The sequence below is a fragment of the Lepus europaeus genome, chromosome 6, assembly GCF_033115175.1.
Source record: "Lepus europaeus isolate LE1 chromosome 6, mLepTim1.pri, whole genome shotgun sequence".
Lineage (NCBI taxonomy): Eukaryota > Metazoa > Chordata > Mammalia > Lagomorpha > Leporidae > Lepus > Lepus europaeus.
The window spans coordinates 91,224,714-91,247,046 of NC_084832.1; the positions used below are offsets into that span (position 1 = coordinate 91,224,714).

The 22,333-nt window shown below is 44.1% G+C and overlaps 1 protein-coding gene across 1 annotated transcript in view; it reads left to right on the top strand.

Moving 5' to 3' along the window:
• Positions 1–2,932: 2,932 nt before the first annotated feature.
• NUP58 (nucleoporin 58) overlaps positions 2,933–22,333 on the top strand; it is a 40,250-nt gene continuing 20,849 nt past the window's right edge. Inside the window, exons 1-8 of the mRNA XM_062194566.1 lie at positions 2,933–3,215; positions 9,353–9,492; positions 11,889–11,924; positions 15,092–15,241; positions 16,918–17,055; positions 17,470–17,580; positions 19,853–19,877; positions 21,477–21,542. Coding sequence (XP_062050550.1) covers positions 3,109–3,215; positions 9,353–9,492; positions 11,889–11,924; positions 15,092–15,241; positions 16,918–17,055; positions 17,470–17,580; positions 19,853–19,877; positions 21,477–21,542 — 773 coding nt within the window. The 5' untranslated portion in view covers positions 2,933–3,108. The remainder of the gene's footprint in view (positions 3,216–9,352; positions 9,493–11,888; positions 11,925–15,091; positions 15,242–16,917; positions 17,056–17,469; positions 17,581–19,852; positions 19,878–21,476; positions 21,543–22,333) is intronic.

Consider the following 22,333-nt stretch of genomic DNA (forward strand, 5'->3'; position numbering starts at 1 on the left):
TAGTTTGCTTGTCAATCTGAATGGCTCCTCAACAACCCAACTCTCTCTCTTTTTTTTTAACTCTAAAATTTATTTCTCTTAGAAATTTCTTACTTCAAAATAATCAGAGTTACAAAATTCTTACAGGTTGTTCCATAGACCACACACTCAATTTCCCTTATTAACATCTTACATGAGTCCTGCATACATCTCTTTCTTGTCCAGCAAATCTTATGTCTCTTTAATTAACGTACATTTCTTAAGTGCCAGATACTTTGTTCTTCATTTTTGTTGGTATTCTTCAAAAGTTTTCAAAAGCATACACTAGGGAGTGAAGACATACAGAGCTGCCTTATAGCTTCCTTCCCAAAGTCACTGGTGTTTTAGTTGAAAAGAAATCCTCTGGGGTTACTACCCCTTGCTGGCGCCGTGGCTCAGTAGGCTAATCCTCTGCCTGTGGCACTGGCACCCCGGGTTCTAGTCCTGGTTGGGGCGCTGGTTCTATCCCAGTTGCTCCTCTTCCAGGCCAGCTCTCTGCTGTGGCCCGGGGAAGGCAGTGGAGGATGGCCCAGGTGCTTGGGCCCTGCATCCGCATGGGAGACCAGGAGGATGCACCTGGCTCTTGGCGGCCATTTAGGGGGTGAGCCAACGGAAGGAAGACCTTTCTCTCTGTCTCACTTTCTCTCACTGTCTAACTCTGCCTGTCAAAAAACAAAACAAAACAAAAACAGTACTATCCCGCAGTCATCATTGAAAATAGCATTCTTTAGATCACTGAAGCTTGAGACCCTACAATAATTTTTATTTTTCTCCTCCTGTTCAGGAACTGTAAAATTTCCCTTTATGTACAGTTCAGATATGCCCCTTTTCTGTCATTTCCATTGTGCCTTCTACATTGTTTAAAATGCTGTTTACTTAGTTTTAATTATTAAAGCAAGCAGATGGTGTATGAGCTGTTGTCACAAAACTCCTCAATCCACTACAATAAACACTTATTTCGCACAGTTGCAGAGGGTGGCAAGACCAAGATCAAGGCGCCTGCAGATAAGGTTTGGGACGTTCAGAGGCCCCTTGGTGCTATGTCCTCAGGCAGTGGACAGAACAAGAACACTAATCTCACCTTGGGGAACCCACTTTCCTGAACTCTGTTGCCAGTCTCGGAGGGGAGGGTGGATGCTGGAGGGAGTTGCATGCATGGGTTCTTTTCCTCAGCTCAGTATAGAAATAAAAAGCCAGGAAACAATTGCAAAGGAGCAGACACTTTTATTTGATGGGCAAGCGACAGAAAAGCATCCGGTCCAAGAGGAGACCAGATGGAGTGCCCAATTGGACACCGGCTTTTGTGAAGTGTCCGGGGTTTTTAAGGCATTACCATCTGTTCATTGGGTCATTCTATTGGGGGTGCCCATTGGATGGGGGGTTTCACATACTATGTTGATTGGCTTGGGGCTCACGGAGACAGCAGGGGTCTCCTGGAGACAGTCTGGCTCTCCCCAGGGGCTCAGCCTCTTCCTCTGCCAGTTCTGGGTGGAAGATGGCAACCACCCTGAAAATGTGACTTAAAACCACAGGGTCACACATGCAGCACATGAAGCTATTCGTGGGGGAGATGCCGGCTGGTCTGGAAACAAGCGTTTTAGCCACAGCTTGGCAGCCTGCTTGTGAAGGACATTCTACCTGCGTCTGAGGGGTCCACAGACCCCCCAGCCCCACTGGACGGCCTCAAACTCACCTAAGTTTAATTATCCTCCAGGGTCCCATGGTTGGGGGGGCAGGTAGGACTTCAACATATGCATGTGGGGAGGGTTATAATTGAGTCCATAGCCCGTGGCAACCTACAAGCTCAGCAGCAACCACTGTTGAACTAAGGGGAGCACCCAGATGTGCCATTATCAAGATCGCTCCTGTTGAGGTCGTCTTTGGAGCTACGGGGTTTGGGTCAAGGCACTGCCTTGGCGGGAATTACGTTGTAGGAGAACAAACCCAGGCGATGCTCACAGGATGGATTTTCCTGAAAGAGACCATAGGCAGGGAAAGCATTCGAGAGACTCCCTCACTCATCTCCGACATAAAAATAAAATGCAGGCCCACCTTATGACCGCAGCCTCGCAAGGCACCCAAGGCAGGACGCCCTTCCTGATGCCCAATGGGATCGCTTCTTCTAACTGCGCGGTGTTCTAATGCTGCTCACGGAACCCTCACATTTCTCCGCACAGAGTACTTAGTGTCATACCGGAAATAAAAATTCCCTTCCACTTGGCAGTTCCCGGGCACCAGCAGCGGGTGTGGGCGCCGCGCACCGCAGCGGCCGAGGGGGATCCCCGCGCGCAGGCCCCGGGTCCCGCACTCCTTCGCCTTCGGTCCTGTTTGTTCACTCAGCCACAAGTCAGGACTCGGCCCCGGGGACGCCGCAGCCACCGCCGAGCGCCCCGGCTCGCGCGCCGGACGCTCCTCAGAGGTCGCTCCCCTGTGCGGCGCGGCGGCTTCCGCAGGTCCCGGAGCGCAGAGAGCGGCGCACGTCGTGGGACCGAGGAAGGAACTGTTAGCGACTGAGTTCCCAGCCGTCAGGAAGCTGACCAGCTCCGCTTCTCTCTCGGGGCTGTGGCTGCAACGCCCCGAAGCCAGAGCCGCAAGCTGCCCTAATCCTGGGATTCTGCGCCATCATGTTTGGCAGGAGGCAGGCTAGAAGCAGCACTGAGAGTCATCAACCATAAAGTATAGAGTTCGTCAGCACGAATACAAAGAGAGAAGAACTAAAAAAGAGAGAGAAATGGTTTTGTGACGTGTGGTGTGATTTTTTTTTTTTTAAACTCTAGGCGCCTACCCCTTTAAGACAGCCGGCGGTGCCTCCACCCCACCGCATCCCAGGGTGCCTTGCGCGGCGCGGCCAGCCCGCTCCCGTCCCAGGGTTCCCTGCGCGCGGCGCGCTCGCTTCCGGCGGCTACGGGCGCGCGGCGAGCGTCCGGCGTGCCTGCCCCACCCCCCTCGGCCTCGGTCTCGCAGTGGCTGGGGTTGAAGTTCCCGCCAGGTCAGGGCTGGGCAAAGACGATGCTGCCTGGCCCGCCCTGGCTTTGAGGCTGAGAAAAACGCCCATCTCGAGCTTGCTGACAGCTTCCAGCCCCGGCAGCCATGTCCACAGGGTTCTCCTTCGGGTCGGGGACGCTGGGCTCCACCACCGTCGCGGCCGGCGGGACCAGCACCGGCGGCGGTTTCACCTTCGGGACCGGGGCGTCTAGGTAACCGCGCTTTCTCGCCTGTCCGGGCCCGGCCCTCGTCCGCTAGGCTCCCTGGTGCCCCTGCCCTCTCTCTCTCCTGGGTAGGCCTGGAGACGAGCATTTGCGGAGCCGGAGGCCTGCCGCTCCCCCACGCGCCCGGGCCGTGCCGGCGGCCGTGGTGGGGAGGAGGGCGGATGCTCTGTGTGCCGGGAGGACCCCAGACTCCACGTTTGGGTCATTGTTCCTGCTGCGTGGAATCTCATTCCCGAGCCTCAGCGGTGTCAGTCTAAGGCGTGGGAAGAATGTTGAGCGAATGAATGAAATGGTTGCATATTGTGGGGTTTTAGAGACCAACAGCTAGTAGAAAATCCAAAGGACAAATAATAGCTCCTTCCCCCCTGATAATTCGGATTCCATTGTATTTTACGGCTTTGAACATGACCGTGTTTTGCAGATCTCTTAGTTATTTTTAAGGAGCTCTCATACCTTCGTGCCGCATGGGAGCCTGCTTATCTGGTTTGTTTTGTTTTAAACAAACAGCTTGAACAGCGTGTGTTGTGGTAACTTCCTGGCGAATGGGTACGTTCGTGTGTCCTAGGTCCGAATGTTGTGTTGTGAGGAATCACATTGCTACCTAAATTACCAAATGTAGATAGCCCGTTCACCCGTTTGCTCAAGTGGTGACAGAAGTAACTAGCGGAGCTCCTAACAGACTGGTGAGAGATCATTAACGAGAGACTTAATCTTTAGGACTCTTGTCTTTTGACAAGAGAAGCTCAGAAAATCAAGAAGGGTGCATCCCATGGGCAAGATGGCTCCTGAGGCTTGTGGGAGGTCATTGTAGATTAAAAAGGCACACATATCGTCTGCTCTGCTTGTGTTTTAAAGGGGAGGGGAGAGGAAGGGCGGACTACACAGTCCCGGCCAAAATCTGTTTCACTCTTCACACTTAATCCGCAAGCCCTGATCATCCTCTGCGTGTGCCACCTGTGCCCGTTTCCGTGCCACCACACCTGGCTTCAAGCTGTTGTAATTTATGTAGGTTAAATTCCTGCGTGTTAGGCTCTGTTTTTGAAGGTGGGGTAAATGAGAGACCTGCCCTCCTGACGCATTCTTGGAAAAATAGTGATTCTTGTTAAGCTTGCAACCTGCCGTCTTGTGAGGGACGAAAACTGCTCCCGTAAAGCCGTACTTAGATCAGTTCAGGGGACTAACTGCCGTCTCAGAACCTGCTGTTACAGTAATCTTTTCTAACACATTGGTAGATGTTGTAAAAACGTCCATGCTTCACATTTCGGTCATTTCCCACTGGCTTAAAAAGAAGTAAAAAATGAAAAAATTTTCCCAGTGGTTCCCCAGGCCCAGTATATTCTAGAACTTCTCCAGCTCATCTTGGGTCTTCTCATTTCCACTGTTAAAGGTAACATTGACATTACCAGCCAGTAGGTGCCCAAGAATAAATACTTGAAACAAAATTTCAGAGAAAGATACTATACCCTTGCTTGATGGATGGGCTTTGATGTTTTCTGTTCTGTTCCATTTCCTTAAAGAAAATGCTGCTTGTAACTTGCTATACTCCGCCCCTAGAGCACTCACCACAGTTTTAATCAGTTGATTATGTTTGTTGTTTTCTTGTTTGGTGTCTGATCCCAGTTCTAAAACATAAGTTCCTTGATGCAGCCGGCACCGCGGCTCAATGGGCTAATGCTCCGCCTGCAGTGCCAGCACACTGGGTTCTAGTCCCGGTTGGGGTGCCGGATTCTGTCCCGGTTGCCCCTCTTCCAGGCCAACTCTCTGCTGTGGCCCGGGAGTGCAGTGGAGGATGGCCCAAGTGCTTGGGCCTGGCACCCCATGGGAGACCAGGAGAAGCACCTGGCTCCTGGCTTTGGATCAGCGCAGTGCACCGGCCACGGCGGCCATTGGAGGGTGAACCAACGGCAAAGGAAGACCTTTCTCTCACTCTCTCACTCTCACTCTCTCTCTGTCCACTCTGCCTGTCAAAAAAAATTTTTTAAATAAATAAATAAGTTCCTTGATGCTAGAGACCTTTTCATAGTGTTTTTCCAGTAAACACAGTGACTGGAGCTTGAATAAATGAGCACTTAGCATCTGTGCCTCCTCCTGATGAAACCTCCTGAGGGCAGGATCTGGGCCTTGATTTACACTCCATCATCAGTCCTTTGGACAGTGCCTGGCATAGAAAAGGGGCTTTGATAAATACTGGTTCAATGACTGAATTATTAGCAACAGACTCAAAAATGTACTCAAGTTGTCGAAAGGCTTGCATAGATTAGTTAAAGAAGACAGTTCTAACAACTGCTTATTAAAGTGCTGCTGGAAGGCCCGATGGCCTCGTGCCTCCTGGGGACTTGGTCTCTCAAGGTTGCTTCCCAAGCTTCAGATCCCACGTCTGGAAGAGGGCTATACTAACATTCATCTCAGAGTTGTTGAATGAGAAGAAATGAAACAAGCAAGGTATTTAGCATCATGTCTGCCACTTGCTCACTGCTTTTGTGTGTTAGCTCCCAGGCCCACATTAAAGCCAACTGGGGTGACAATGCTTACATGATGGAATCAGCTGCTCCCCTCCCCTCCCCTCCCCTCTCTGTCCTCTCTCCCCCGCCTGCTTTGTAATTTTATTTATTTTCAAGGCAGAATGACAGACAGATCTCATATTTGCTGATTCACTCCAGAAGTGCCCACAGTAGCTGAGGCTGGGCTAGACCAAATCCAGGAGCCAGGAACTCAATCCAGTCTTCACTGGGTGGCAGGGGCCCATGTACTTGAGCCATCACCTGGTGCCTCCCAGTGCATATTAGCAGGAAGCTGGAGTCAGAAGCGGAGCTGTGACTGGAACCCAAGCACTCTAGAGCACGTGGGAGTCCAGGAGGTGTCATAAATGGCTGCCCTAACTTTTGCTTTTCTATAACAGACCTAAAGGAGTCCTTGGATAAAGTAATAATTGGTCAGGCCTAGGCTGCCTTTTCTTTTTCTTAAAGTAGGTTAATTTCACTCCTTAGGGAAATTCTCCTCCTATGGTGGAGTAAGATTTCATTTTGATGTATTTGTTTAGTAGTATTTTCAACTTCAATTGTATAACACTTAATAGTGTCTTCAGTTATCTTAAGTTGTAAAGAAATTTTAAATGTTTTAGTTCATTATCTAAAAACACTTTGTTCTTCCTTTGTCTTTAACAGCAGCTAAAAACAATGGAATCACTGCTTTGGTAGTAAAGGGAGCATAATAATTATTTTCCTGGAGCTGGCCCCTGGCCTGCAGCGCCAATTCTAGTCCCGACTGCTCCTCTTCCGATCCAGCTTTCTGCTATGGCCTGGGATAGCAGTAAAAAATTGCCCAAGTCCTTGGGCCCCTGCACCCACGTGGGAGACCCAGAGGAAGCTCCTGGCTCCTGGCTTCGGGTCTGTGCAGCTCTGGCCGTTGCGGCCATCTGGGGAGTGAACCAGCGGATGGAAGACCTCTCTCTCCGTCTCTACCTCTCTCTAACTCTTTCAGACAAATAAAAAAAAAAATCTTTAAAAATAATTTTTAAAAATTAAAAAAATTATTTTCCTAACTGAATGTCTTCAAATTTTATTAATTTAAAAAAATCCTAAAAATACTAATTTATTCTATACCATATTATACACCTAGCAATCCTAAAATAAAACCAGATTACCTTGGGCTAAGCCAAATATCATCCTTTTTCTCCCTCTTTAGTTCTACTACCATGTCTGGACATGTATATTCTGTACTTTCTTTTAACTCTCATTTAGTTTTTTTTGTTTGTTTTATTGTTTCTCACTTGGTTTTGATTGTAGCTAATAATGTTTCTAAAATGCCATTTTAATTCAGCTAATTGAATGTTGAATGATTTGTGCTTTAGTTGTCAGTAAGACCTTGCAGCCCTGCTCTGCTTCCCCCCTGCCTTTCATATGCCCAGAGGCTCACATACACGTTTTTAAAATTAGTGGTCAACTAGGACAGGATTAGAGTACCCCCTGTCCTTTTGCTACTCAGGGTTGGTGACCCATCTCAAGTTCTGCCTCGTTAATAAGCCATTCTGTCACTTTGCCCCTCACAACAATCAGCTCTTTGCCTCAGATTTATGCCTCACTTGGTATTTAGTTATAATTGGCCCTACAGTGGTTATAAATCTTTTGAAGGCATACATTTGTACTGCTTGAATCAACCCCTCTCCCAAGGCCTCAAATGTATGCAGAATGGCTCTTTGGGCTGATACAGAATTGATGCCTGGACCTGTGTGACTTGGAGAACTATTCTAGCCTGGATTCCAGGTGTCATTTTATCCCCTGGTAAACAACATATTTCTTGAATAGCCGCTTAGTGGTAGTTCTGTCCCTTTGCTGTTCTGGCATAAAGCCCTGTATATAATGTGTTCAGTTGAATTTGTAACTATTCTTAATGATAACAGTAGCTATAACATTTACTGAAGCCCATGTGCCCTGGCTAACTTTATTTTTAAAAACTCTCTGAAGTTGTGTATACTGTTATTCCCATTTTACAGATGAGGAAACAAAGGCTCAGAAAGGATAAGTAACAATAAACAGGTATGAGGACATGAGAGAGCTGATACTGGAGCCCATCCACACACTGTTGCCATACACAGGACTGGCCCTGTGGCACAACTGGTTAAGCCAGACAGCTTGCAGCCAGCTGCTCCATTCCAATCCAGCTCCCTGCTAATGTGCCTAGAAAAGAAGCAGAAGAGGCCCAAGTCCTGGGTCCCTGTACCTACACGGGAGACCCGGAAGAAGCTCCAGGTTCCTGGCTTCTGCCTGGCCCAGCCCTGGTTGTTGTGTCCATTTGGGGAGTAAGCCAGTAGTTGAAAGATCCTTGTCTCTTTGTCCTTCCTTTTCTTGCTCTGTAACCCTGCTTCAAACAAATATATCTTTAAAAACATTTTTTAAATGCTTTCTCACATGATGATTATGTTTTTATGAGGGAAACAGTGAGTCTTCCCGTTATATTATGTATGTTTTTATACTCTCTCTGGACTCTTCTGTAATTCTGGAAGTATCACCTTGTCAGATTTTTTTGTTATATTTGTGATTTGTCCTCAGCAAATCTGAGCCCCTGAGATTTGATGATAACAGTTGAAAAGTGGTGAACTTTGTTCACATTTACTTGTTTTTAATCAGTTGCTCTTTTTAGGTTTTTCAAAACTCTCTGAAGAGGTTTCTACTGATGAATACATGGATAGAAGATAATGTCACTTAACCTTTAACTTTTGTCAGTATGTACACCCCATACACACCAATTCTATTTTGCCTTTTTTTTTTTTTCCTGTCAGGATACCACACTCCCTTCTGTCAATCTGATTATATATAGCAAACAAGAGGTGTTGAAGACGTCTTAGAATAGCATTTCTGTTTTTGGGTATGTCTTTTTTAGAATTTGTTTATTTGAGAAAGAAAGAGAACGTGCATTCACGTGTGTCCACGTGTGTTCCCATCTACTGGTTCACTCTCCTAATGTCCACAGGTACCAGAGCCAGCCTAAAGTCAGGAGTTGGGAACTCACTCCAGGTCTCCCACATGGTGGCGGGAACCCAACAACTCCAGCCATTCCTGCTACCTCTCAAGGTCTGCATCAGCAGGAAACCTGAGTGGGGAGCCATCGCTAGGGATCAAACCCAGTCATTGTGATACGAACGCAGGCTTCCTAACTCATTGTAACCACTAGGCCAAATATCCACCCTTGTCTTTTCTTTATATTAGCAACTGGGAAAGAGCAGTTGAGTTTAGTGTGAACTGTGCTTTAATTGTTCACGAGGAAGGTGATCCACATTAATAGGATTTCCTTATGTCCTTTAAAAATAGGTTTTATATAAAAATGAGGAATGCAGAATATGTGTGCTCCCTGTTTCTGATTACCTTGAGGTCTGAAGTTCTGACTGTTCTTTTCTGATTCCCTGGTTGTGTATTTTTAAAGCTAATTTTACATGCAGATTTGATTTTTAGGGGGATAGAAAAAATATTTGAGCTTGGTTAAAATTTAATTTATTGTGGGATCCTCTTGGATCCTAGGAACATGCGTTAGATATGTTAGACAAAAGGAAATAACCCTGAAGAATTTCTATTTTTTTTTTAAGTAATATTGGCTCTAGTAGACCGTGTTTTATGTTTTTCACAAACAAGCAACCCTTCTGTGGGACTCAATTTTGGAACTCTCGGAAGCACTGCGACTCCAGCAACTACATCTGCTACAGGTGGTTTTGGAACTGGGCTCTTTGGATCTAAACCTGCCACTGGGTTCACTCTAGGAGGATCAAACACAGGTAAGGAGTGATCACATTTTGAGAGAGTATACTTGGGACATTTATTTTTTACTGGGTTCTCTGATGTTTCTCCCTTTATAAGGGTTATCATTGGTAGCAGACCTTAAAAAATGGTAAATACTGGGGCCAGCGCCGTGGCACACTAGGTTAATCCTCTGCCTGTGGCACCGGCATCCCATATGGGTGCTGGGGTGTAGTCGTGGTTGCTCCTCTTCCAGTCCAGCTCTCTGCTGTGGCCTGGGTGGGCAGTGGAGGATGGCCCAGGTGCTTGGGTCCCTGTACCTGCATGGGAGACCAGGAAGAGGCACCTGGCTCCTGGCTTTGGATCGGCCCAGCTCCGGCTGTTGCAGCCATTTGGAGAGTGAACCAACAGAAGGAAGACCTCTTTCTCTCTCTCTCTCTCTCACTGTCTGTAACTCTACCTATCAAATAAATAAATAAGAAATGTGGGAATTTGGAAATAAGGGCTAGTAATAGCTCCAGTCATTGGCTGTGATCTAGTGTAAGGAAGGTTATCACAGTCTCTTTACTCTCCTTCACTTTTATTCATTCTCTCAAAGGGTTGAAGATCTTTTTAAATATAATGAATTAAGATAATTTAAATTTGCAGAGTAATTATATTATGCAGTGTCTCATCTTAGTAAAGATTGCTGTTTAAGCCAATTTCACCCATTTGGAAGTAATTAATGTAACGTGGACAATCAGCATCTTTTGCTATAACATAATTTGCATTCTTTTTTTTTTTTTTTTTGACAGGCAAAGTGGACAGTGAGAGAGAGACAGAGAGAAAGGTCTTCCTTTGCCGTTGGTTCACCCCTCAATGGCTGCTGCGGCTGGTGCACCGCGCTGATCCGAAGCCAGGAGCCAGGTGCTTCTCTTGGTCTGCCATGCGGGTGCAGGGCCCAAGGACTTGGGCCATCCTCCACTGCCTTCCCGGGCCACAGCAGAGAGCTGGACTGCAAGAGGAGCAACTGGGACAGAATCTGGCGCCCCAACTGGGACTAGACCTGGTGTGCTGGCGCCGCAGGTGGAGGATTAGCCTAGTGAGCCATGGCGTCGGCATAATTTGCATTCTTAAGTGTATCAGTTTTTGTATTATTAAAACTGGTTTCGGCCGGCGCCGTGGCTCAACAGGCTAATCCTCCGCCTTGCGGCGCCGGCACACCGGGTTCTAGTCCCGGTCGGGGCACCGATCCTGTCCCGGTTGCCCCTCTTCAGGCCAGCTCTCTGCTGTGGCCAGGGAGTGCAGTGGAGGATGGCCCAAGTGTTTGGGCTCTGCACCCCATGGGAGACCAGGATAGGCACCTGGCTCCTGCCATCGGAACAGCGCGGTGCGCCGGCCGCCGCGCACTACCGCGGCGGCCATTAGAGGGTGAACCAACGGCAAAGGAAGACCTTTCTCTCTGTCTCTCTCTCTCTCACTGTCCACTCTGCCTGTCAAAAAAAAAAAAAACTGGTTTCGGCCAGTGCCATGGTTCACCAGGCTAATCCTCCGCCTGCAGCGCCGGCACCCTGGGTTCTAGTCCCGGTTGGGGTGCTGGATTCTGCCCCAGTTGCTCCTCTTCCAGTCCAGCTCTCTGCTATGGCCCGGGAGGGCAGTGGAGGATGGCCCAAGTGCTTGGGCCCTGCACCCGCATGGGAGACCAGGAGGAAACACCTGGCTCCTGGCTTCAGATCGGCGCAGCACGCCAGCTGTAGCAGCCATTTGGGGGGCGAACCAATGGAAGGAAGACTTTTCTCTCTCTCTCTCTCTCAATGTCTAACTCTGCCTGTCAAAAATAAATAAATAAATAAAATAGTTTCAGTGGAAAAAATAAAAGAAGTAAAGGACCTGAAGGTTTATGGTAGACATTGCAGTAATGGAAAGTGTTTTTTTTTTTTTTTTTTAAATACAGCTTAAAAAAATAATGTCTCATTGGTGCTGACAATTTAAAAAGTTTCTTATTTCCATTTTGTTTCTTCTCTATCCTCAGAGTCTCTTGTTGGTCTTTGTTACTACCCTTTGTACCTACCTTCCAACTTTGAGGGCAGCACATTTCAAGCCTCCTAGAAAATGAAAGAATGGGGATCGGTGAATGCTAGTTCTTAAGTCAGTTCTGTGTGCCAGTGTTTAGCTTGGAATAACATTTTTCTCCTTGTTTAATTTTGTAATAAGCAATAACTATTTGTATTTTACGAATTTTATATTCCCTGATTAAATTACACACAACCCATAATGCCGGTGTCTTGGGAAAAATGTCGGGTTACTGGTTGTGATAACAGCTTTTGTATGTATTGGTCTTAATAGAAGTATTATCACTTCCTTAGAGGATTCCAAGTCTATCCTTGTGAGAAATAAACCATTAGAAATGCCATCTTCATTTTTAATTGAATTTTATTTCTCTTTTTGTCCCCAGGAATAGCAACAACTTTAACTACAGGATTAACTCTGGGTAAGAATTTTTGAGGAAAGATCCCAAATGTGTGATTTTTTTAATAAGCTAAATAAATAGAGTGGTATTTCTAGTCTTTTCTGCTGTCTCACAGAGCGGGGGTACCGAGGAACACATATAAATGTTAAAAATAGATCACAGATACTGACATATCAAAAAACCCTTCCAGTATTTGAACATTTAAAAAAGTGGATAACTTTAGATAATGTTTGTCAATTCAGAAAAGTATTTTAAATACCAAAATGAATTTTAGTGTGGAAATTTATTTCTTATTACTTTCTAGTCATCTCATTTCCTTTAGTTGAAAAAGTATAAGCCAGAGGTCTTGGAATTAAGCCCTGGTTGTACCTGTACATAATTGTGAGGCCATCGACAATGGGTTTAAGGTCTTGAAGGTGAGGATGTTGGACTAAAAACTTTTTTGGTTCTCTTCCAGCTCAAAAACCTGATAGTGTCTATAGTGGTTTGCTGAAGGGAATGTGAATGGCTAGTGTTTCAGCCTGCGTGGAATCTGGATGACAGAGAATACTCCCTAAAAATAAAGTGAAAGGAAATGAAAGATGAAAGGATGTTGAAAAGCCCTTAAATTGAGATTCAGTTAAGGATTGACAGACTTGATGCTCTTACTAGTTAGCAGCAGAAGAGGTAGCATGTCTGTTTACCACCAAAGTCTTGGACAGGGCTGGTTATAAGGGCAAGCAGTTGAGTCCTCTTGTTTTCTAAAGTTGTAGAGTCCATGCTCCTTCCTGACTGTGTGGCCTTGTGTGTACATAGTGCGTTGCACATTCAGTATTAGGAGCTGGTGCTGAGGATGCGGTAAGGAACCACGGAATGCCCCAGCAGAACATTCAGTCTGTTGTGAGGTGAAGGAGGAGTGTCGGTATTTTAACATGTCTTTGTGTAATCTGATAAATATTAGGACAGATGTGGGAAGGCACCGAAAAGGCAGAGAAAGAAGAGTAGGATGTATTTGGAGGCCAGGTTACATTATTCCCGACAGAGGAGTGGAAGGGGCAAATGCCCAAGCATAAAAAGTCCTAGGAAGATATGAAAGATACTTTGTTCTTAAAGCTGAGGATTCAGAGATGGGAATGGTAAAGGAGGTTCAAGGAGCCTGTTGGGAGCAGATAGGAAAAGGATATTATGTGCCAAGTCTTCAGACTGTTTTATTTTATTTTTAAACTTTTTTTTTTTTTTTTGACAGGTAGAGATATATATATATAGAGAGAGAGAGAGAAAGGTCCTCCTTCCGTTGGTTCACTCCCCAAATGGCCGCCATGGCCGGCACTGTGCCAATCTGAAGCCAGGAGCCAGGTGCTTCCTCCCGGTCTCCCATGCGGGTGCAGGGGCCCAAGCACTTGGGCCATCCTCTACTGCCCTCCCGGGCCACAGCAGAGAGCTGGACTGGAAGAGGAGCAACCAGGACTAGAATCCGGTGCCCATATGGGATGCCGGCGCCACAGGGAGGATTAACCAAGTGAGCCATGGCACCGGTCCCTCAGACTATTTTATAAATAGTCTAGAGCTAATAGGAACCCTAAGTTGAGCAAAATCTCCAGGATATCAGCTGTTTTTAAAGTAATGGACATAACTCTAAGAGTAGATTAGAGGTTAAGAGAGACCAGTGTCATAGAAGTAAATTAAGAGGTTGTTGTAATAATTCTTGAGAGAGATGGCTTGAACTAAGGTTTTTGAAGATGCCTATTATCAGGGATATTTCTGATATAGAATTGACCGGATTTGTGACAAAAGGCTAGACTAAAGAAAGGGATGTCAGGGAGACTAATTTCTAGTGTCAGTGATTGAATTGGCCAAGATGAAGAATTTAGCAAAGTTTTGTGAAGTTGTTTCTTTACTTAAGTATTTATTTATTTTTAAAAGACTTATTTATTTGAAAGTCAGAGGTATATATAGAGAGAAGGAGAGGCAGAGAGAGAGAGAGAGAGAGGTCCTCCATCTGCTGGTTCACTCCCTAGTTGGCTGCAATGGCCAGAGCTGCACCAATCCGAAGCCAGGAGCCAGGAGCTTCTTCGGGGTCTCCTATGTGGGTGCAAGGGCCCAAGGCCTTGGGCCATCTTCTGCTTTCCCAGGCCATAGCAGAGAGCCGGATTGGAAGTGGAGCAGCTGGGACTTGAACCGGCGCCCATATGGGATATTGCACCGCAGGCAATGGATTTCCCCGCCAAGCCACAGTGCCAGCCCCTTAAGTATTTTTTTTTTTTTAAAGATTTATTTTATTTATTTGAAAGAGTTACATAGAGAGGTAGAGACAGAGAGGCCTTCCAGCCGCTGGTTCACTCCCCAGATGGCCGCAATGGCTGGAGCTGTGCTGATTCCAAGCCAGGAGCTTCTTCTGGGTTTCCCATGTGGGTGCAGGGGCCCAAGGACTTGGGCCATCTTCTGCTATCCCAGGCCTTAGCAGAGAGGTGGATTGGAAGAGGAGCAGCTGGGACTAGAATGGGCACCCGTATGGGATGCTACGGTTTCAGGCCAGGGTGTTAACCCGGCGCACCGCAGCGCCAGCCCCCCCTTAAGTATTTTTGTGCAAAAATATGTAGAAGTCCAAAGAGACAACATGGTAGAGCTAGCCATTGGGGATTCAGGTAGATACACTTTAGATTAATGTTCTTGTAGAAATGTTGAAAATGAGTAAGAGCATCTGGGATGTGAGGACGCAGGAATGGAACCATAGGGAGGATCGTTTAAGACTTGAACAGAAGAAGGAGAGCTGAAAAGAGAACTGAAAAGGAGTAGGAAGAGAGCTGAGAGCTGTCAGAGACTCAGGAGGCAGCAAGCGGAGGATTCTCAGAGTAGAGAATGATTGTCGCCGTGGTCATAGAGAGAAGGGACTGTTTGTCCTGAGAATTAAGGGAAGGAAGAAGCAGCAGCAGCATTTGCTGTTCTTGATAAATCTAGGGGAATTGCGATTGACTGTTGTCTTGTATTGATTGTGCTTTCTTTTGCTTCTCTTAACCAAAGAGTTATCTGTCTCTTCTGTATTCACGACTTAGTCCCAGATTCTGTATTTTTTCTCTCACACGTACTTCTGCCTTCTGTCAATAAAAAGTAGGGTCACAAATATTTAGGGATCCTGTATAAAATCAGTACAACATGCTATGTATACACTCAGGTAAAAAGGGATTTTATTTATTTGTCTTTTAAAACAGGAACACCAGCCACTACATCTGCAGCTACCACAGGCTTTAGTTTAGGATTCAATAAGCCTGCAGCATCTGCCACACCATTTGCTCTGCCTGTTACATCTACCTCAGCCAGTGGTCTCACTCTCTCATCTGCTTTGACGGCAACTCCAGCAGGTGAGGCGGGATGGAAGAAAATTTGTATTTATGGTTAAGTTTAAATTTTATTTGCTTAGAAAACACAGATATTTTCCTTTATTAAACACGACTCAGTTTTGGAAATTTTCATTTTAAGCGTTCAGCATTTAAAAATTTTTTTTCTTGTTTTCATTTTATTTGAAAGGCAGAGAGATACATATAGACAGACAGGTAGGTAAAACTTCTCTCTGGTTCATTCCTCAAATGCCATCAGCAGACAGGCTGGACCAGGCTGATGCCAGAAACCCAGAGCTCAAGCCAGGTTGCCCACATGGGTGCCAGAGACCCAAGTACTTGAGCCATCACCTGTTGCCTCTCAGGGCGCACATTAGCAGGAAGCTGGATCAAGAATGGAGGACCTATGGGGCTGGCGCTGTGGCGCAGTGGGTTGAGCCACCAGCTGCAGTTCCAGCATCCCATGTGAACACCTGTTTCAGTCCTGGCTGCTCTGCTTCCGACCCAGCTCCCTGCTAAATGGCGCCTGAGAAAGCAGCAGAAAATGGCCCAATTCCTCCTGTGCAAGCACGTGGGAGACCTGGAGAAAGCTCCTGGCTTCTGGCTTTGACGTGGCCCTGCCCTGGCTGTTGCAGCCATTTGGGGAGTGAACCAGCATATAGAAGATCTCTCTCTGTAACTCTGCCTTTCAAATAAATAAATAAATCTTGCTGGCTCTGTGGCGCAGCGGGTTAATGCTCTGGCCCAAAGCGCCAGCATCCCATATGTGCACCGGTTCAAGACTCAGCTGCTCCACTTCCGATCCAGCTCTCTGCTATGGCCTGGGAAAGCTGTAGAAGATGGCCCAAGTCATTGGGCCCCTGCACCCACATGGGAGACCTGGAAGAAGCTCCTGGCTCCTGGCTTAGGATCGGCACAGCTCCAGCCATTGTGGCCAATTGGGAGTGGACCAGTGGATGGAAGACCTCTCTCTCTCTGTCTCTCTGTCTCGCTCTCTCCCTGCCTCCCTGCCTGCCTCTCCTCTCTATGTAACTCTGACTTTCAAATAAATAAATAAGTCTAAAAAAAAAATCTTAAAATATTTTCTGTAAAATTGAAGGAGGTGGAATTTGAACCAGGTATTCCAAAGTGGGATATGGGTATCCTAAATGGCAACTTTACTACTGTACCATATACCCACTCCTGTTCAGCAATTTTGACCTACTTAATTGTTGATTTGTAAGGGTCAGAAGTCAGCACTAGGCATTAAAGCAGCAGACCCAATGGTCTCCATAGTTAGAGTACAGCAGGGCAGGAGAGGGTCAGAGAGATAAAATGTAAAGCTACTGATGTCTTGTTTTCAAGGAGCCATTTGGTGACAGAAGGATAAACACTTTGCATAAGCCTTGCCTGCTTTAAGATTCATTTAATTTTGAAGATGAAGGTGGTGATCTGAATTGAAACATTTTTTTACTGCTTTCTGGAATCAGCTATTTGGTACCATTCTAATAACGATCCAAAGCCTTTATTTCTGCCAGTGATTTTTGCTGTGAAGTTACTATTTCTCTTTATTCTTACAAGTATGTATAATTTTATTTTTAGCAAGCAGTTTTTCCAAAGTCAGTTCTTACAGAAATAATTTTTTGTTTTGTTTCTTGGATTTTTCTATGGTATTCTTAAATACTGTTGCCTGTGGAAGGCTTATTATTTCAATTTTGTAGCATCCACAGGGTTTACTCTGAATAGTTTGAGTGGAACAGCAGCCACAACTACAACTGCATCCACAGGCCTTTCTCTAGGCGGCGGCTTAACTGGTTTGGGAGGTTCGCTTTTCCAGGGCACAAACACAGCAACATCAGGTAATTGATGGTACTTATTCTTCAGAATGGTAAATTTTTATATTTAAGTTTACTTTATCCTTCTCTTGGCCTTTTGTGCAGATTGCTTGTTCTTTTTACTGAGTTATGAAAATGTTTTTCATATATAATTCAACATCTTTGCTGTATTTTAGAAATACATTTTACTGTTTTCTTAGTATTCTCTGATTGATTAGGAAGTGAAAAGAGCCTGTTTAATAGGGAGCCTGTAAACTGTTCCAGAGAATCTTGTCTTATATATTAAAATAAGTGGCAGTTAAATAATCTTGGTACATTTACAGCCTAACTCCCTTGTCAGGCAGCTTGCTTTTAAGCCCCAGATCTAGGAATGGCTTTCCATTATGGATGTTTTAGATCTTTCAGTGAAACTGGAAATGATGTCTGTTTCATGTGTAGGACTTGGACAGAATGCTTTAGGCTTGACTTTGGGAACTTCAACAGCTACTTCAACTGCAGGCAATGAAGGCCTTGGTGGAATAGATTTTAGCAGTTCATCAGATAAAAAGAGTAAGTAATTTTATGTTCTAACAGTTTGGGAACTTCTAGGTTACTAAAAATTCCTGTTTTGAAGAACATTTGTTATTCAGTAGTACAAGTTTTACATTATCTTCATGTGTCACAGATTGTGTGTTGACTGTTTAAGGTTTTATGTTTATAGATAACTTAGATTTGTATGTACATGTGGTCTTTTAGCTATCATAATATGTATATTAATGTATATTTTAAATAAGGATCATAGTATATATATTGATATGTAATCTATTCTTTCTCATATAGTATATTAGAAGCATTTGTCCATGTCAGTAATTCACTTAGGTGTTTGTTCCTATTTTTTTTTTACTTTGTAGAAAAGTAAGAGAAATGAAGAAATTAAGCTCCCTCTCTTTCTTCCCTGACATCATCGTCCTGTACTCATAGCGTGCCTTCGGTGGTGTTGAACAAAGAGAATACATAGGATTGGATGGTCCCAGTTCTCCTTAATCTGTTACTCATGTCAGGGAATTCTCTTCCTTTTCTCTCTTCTCTTTTTCCATAATATAAACAGTTCCTCTTTTTCTCTAGTAGCTCTGTGTTAATCAGTTAGCTTTGGATGGCAGTTATCATTGGGATTTAATCAGTAAACAGTGGTAGGAAGCAGCATTAGAGGTGAGAATTGTGGGTGTGTCCAGGGACCAGAAAGGTCACTTTCCAGAAGTCCTGAAGAGCTTTGTGTGGTAGTTCAGTTTTGTCATTATAATGAGGGCATTTGGAATCTACTAAAGGGTTTTTATATTGTTTTATTTGAAAGGCAGAGAGAGAGAAAGAGGCAGGCTAGAATATCTCATTTGCTGCTTGATTCCCCTTATGTCCACACAAGAGCCACGCTGAAGTCAGGAGCCAGGAACTCGATCTGGTCCCTCACATGGGTGACAAGGACCTAACTACTTGATTCATCACCTGTTGTTTTCCAGGGTCTGCATTAGTAGAACGCTGGAATTGGGCAGCTGGGACTAGAACCCAGACACACCGATAGAGGATTTGGGGGTCTTAAATGATATCGTAACTGCTATATACCAAATGCCTATCCCTACTCAAGGATTTTAAAGAGATTTATATTTTAAGATTAAGAATGTTGTGATAGTCATGTAGAAAAATGTACAGGAAGGCAAGAATAGATGTGGGGAACTATTAAAAAGTTTTGTAGTAGTTCATGTGTGTTACTGAGGCAAAACTAGATTAAGTTCTATTAATCCAGAAACAGGCCCAAATTTTATATATACATACTGTGAGCACATACATTTATAAAGTATAATAAACAATATTAAGCAATACATTAATTTAGAAAATGATGAATTATTTTGAAAAAATTAAATATTTTTATTACTGTGTCTTATCAAATCTAAAACATTGCTTATAAAAGATGGCTGCCAGTTTCAGAAATATAGAAAAAAACATTAAAATATAAAATACAGAAAAATAAATTATAGTCAGCTGAAAGAGGTAAAAACATGAAATTTCACATACAAAGGTGAAACGTAAAAGATTGAAAGTAAAATGCTTTATTTTTTTATCCATGTTAGCATTGCTGAAGTCAAGATGTTATTAGTCTATTTTAGAAATTACAAATATATGAAATTGATATCTGAGAGAATTAATCTGTTGAAGTAGTTCATGGAAATCAATAATAAAAACTTAAAAGTCATGTGAGTAGGCAGTTCACAAAAGGAGAAATATATTTGCCTAATAAGCATTTGAAGATAATGTTTTACTTTACTGGCACCATAAAAATATGAATTATGATTATGTTGAAGTGACATTTTTTACCTACATGACCAGCAAAGTTGTTTTTTCTTAAATATGTGCATTTTTGTTCAGGTTGTGATGCAAAAGATACTCTTACTCAAGACAAATGAGAAAGGTTCATTGGGACAATTGTTTAAATAAATTGTCAGGTTGGAGCAGTTCGGTATACAGATATGGTATTCTGTTCTAAAAGGACCTTAAAAATTGTCAGGTAAACCTACCAGGAGTTCAACTGGGAGTCAAGGCTGTTTCTTCATGGAGTATAGTTGAGAAAGGAAGATTCTTGCCCTTAAAAGTAGTAGATGCAAATGAGTTATACAGCCTGTCTGCTTATGTGGACAGTTACCACCATATTATGCTATATTCTTGGTTGATGGCAAGTCAGGACATTGCATGATGCATAAGAGGCTAGGTAGGAAATAGTTAATAGTTTATACCTTAATTTAAAACTTGTATTTGGAATACTTCGTTAATATGAAACTTTTGAATTTTCTAGGTGATAAAACAGGAACAAGACCAGAGTAAGTTTACATTTTAAGATATTTTAATTAAACAGTTTGAAAGTTTTATTTATCATATTGTAGGCAGATGGTATATTTGTAAGTAAATGTAACTGTGCATACATGTAGGAAAAAACATTTTAATCAGTGTTTGTCAAAAATAAAATAATAAACATTTGCCATGGAAAGATTATAACTTGCAACCATTTCTTTCTAGAAAGGTGGTTGCTGTTTCCCCAAATAATTCAAATAAATGAAATATGTGTGTTTATAATTTTGACTTACTAAATATTAGGCAAGTCAAGGAACTTTCCTCTTGGAATATATATATATATTTTTTAATTTAAATTTACTGTGCCAGTGCCTTTTTATTTCATGGTATTTTCAGCAAAGGGGGAAGAGTAGCCTCCATATTCATTACATATGTTTGAAGATAATCATTATTTTTATTACCAATCATATTTTCTCATTTAGTTTGTATTAACATTAAATAAAGCATTTGTAAATAAATGATCAGATTCACTCCTCACAGATAGCCTCTGTGTGTGTTGGCCTGTTACAGGTTGACCTTCAGATTTTGGGTATGGGAATATTTGCATGGAATCTACCAGTCAAGCATCTCTGATCTGAAAAAGTTCCAGCATTTCACATTTCAATTTTTCAGACTAGGGATGCTCAACTTGCTTGTAATTGAAGACTCTAAGGGAGACTGAGATCTGCCTAGGGATATGAAGTGGAGCTCATGATTCCATTATACCATGCTACATTGTTCCTGTCCTCATTAAATATTTGTAGATTCCCATAAGCTATTAATTACTAGGTCTTATTTTCTCATTCTAGTACATATTGAAGAACAGATTAAAGTTGTAAAATAGTGAAGTATTGGCCGGCGCTGCGGCTCACTAGGCTAATCCTCCACCTGTGGCGCCAGTACTCCGGGTTCTAGTCCCGGTTGAGGCGCCGGTTCTGTCCCGGTTGTTCCTCTTCCAGTCCAGCTGTCTGCTGTGGCCCAGGAAGGCAGTGGAGGATGGCCCAAGTGCTTGGGTCTTGCACCCGCATGGGAGACCAGGAGGAAGCACCTGGCTCCTGGCTTCGGATCGGCACATCGCCAACCGTGGCGGCCATTTGGAAGTAAACCAACGGAAGGAAGACCTTTCTCTCTGTCTCTCTTCTCACTGTCTAACTCTGCCTGTCCAAAAAAAAAAAGTGAAGTATTTTGAACGACTCATGAGAAGTTTTATAGCCTTTGTTTAATGAATCCTTTAGTATTTTTGAACTATATAAAATGATAGTCGTCTCTGAGTCAGAAGGAACTTAGTTCAGTGTATCTTCCAGTCTAGTAATTTTGGATTTCCTTTCTTAGACATTTAGTTAAATGTTTTTATGCATATTTATAATAGATGCCAGTCTTCTAGACAAGGAATTTCCATATCAATGAATTACTAAATCTTCTTATAAGAAATTTATTATTCTTAATAGAGAATTTTGAAGTCATCCAAAGAAGCTATGAGGGGGGAACATTTGCTGTTTTTTTGTATCTTGACACATTCTGTGGTAAAACTCAGTTGTCAGCTATTAAAGATCCCAGTGGTTTTAACACATTTGTGGCATTTTTCCTAGGGACAGTAAAGCACTGAAGGATGAAAATCTGCCTCCTGTCATCTGCCAGGATGTTGAAAATCTCCAGTAAGTGTCAAATATGATTAGATAAGAAATACTTGATGAATTCTAGAATACATTTTAGGGGGGACACCTCTTCCTCCTAAACATTTTAACTCAAAAATTCAGTGCTAGATCTGGTGTTGTATTGCAGCAGATTAAACTGCTGCCTGTGACCCCACTTCCCATATAGGCACTGGTTTGAGTCCTGACTGCTCCACCTCTAATTCAGGTCTCTGCTAATGTGCCTGGGAAAGCAGTGGAGAATGGTCCACGTGCTTGGGCCCCTGCTACCCATGGGGGAGATCAGGATGGGATTCTTTTTTTTTTTTGACAGAGTGGACAGTGAGAGAGAGACAGAGAGAAAGGTCTTCCTTTTGCCGTTGGTTCACCCTCCAATGGCCGCCACGGTAGCGTGCTGCGGCCAGTGCACCGCGCTGATCCGATGGCAGGAGCCAGGTGCTTCTCCTGGTCTCCCATGGGTGCAGGGCCCAAGGACCTGGGCCATCCTCCACTGCACTCCTGGGCCACAGCAGAGAGCTGGCCTGGAAGAGGGGCAACCAGGACAGGATCGGTGCCCCGACCGGGACTAGAACCCGGTGTGCCGGCGCCGCAAGGCGGAGGATTAGCCTAGTGAGCCGCGGCGCCAGCCAGGATGGGATTCTTGACTCCTGGCTTTGGCCTGGTCTAGTCCTGTCTCTTGCAGCTATCTGGGGAGTGAACTAGTGGATAGAAGATCCTCTCTATCTATCTCTCCCTCTCTCTAACTCTGCCTTTCAAATAAATAAATAAGTAAATCATTAAATAAATAAATTTAA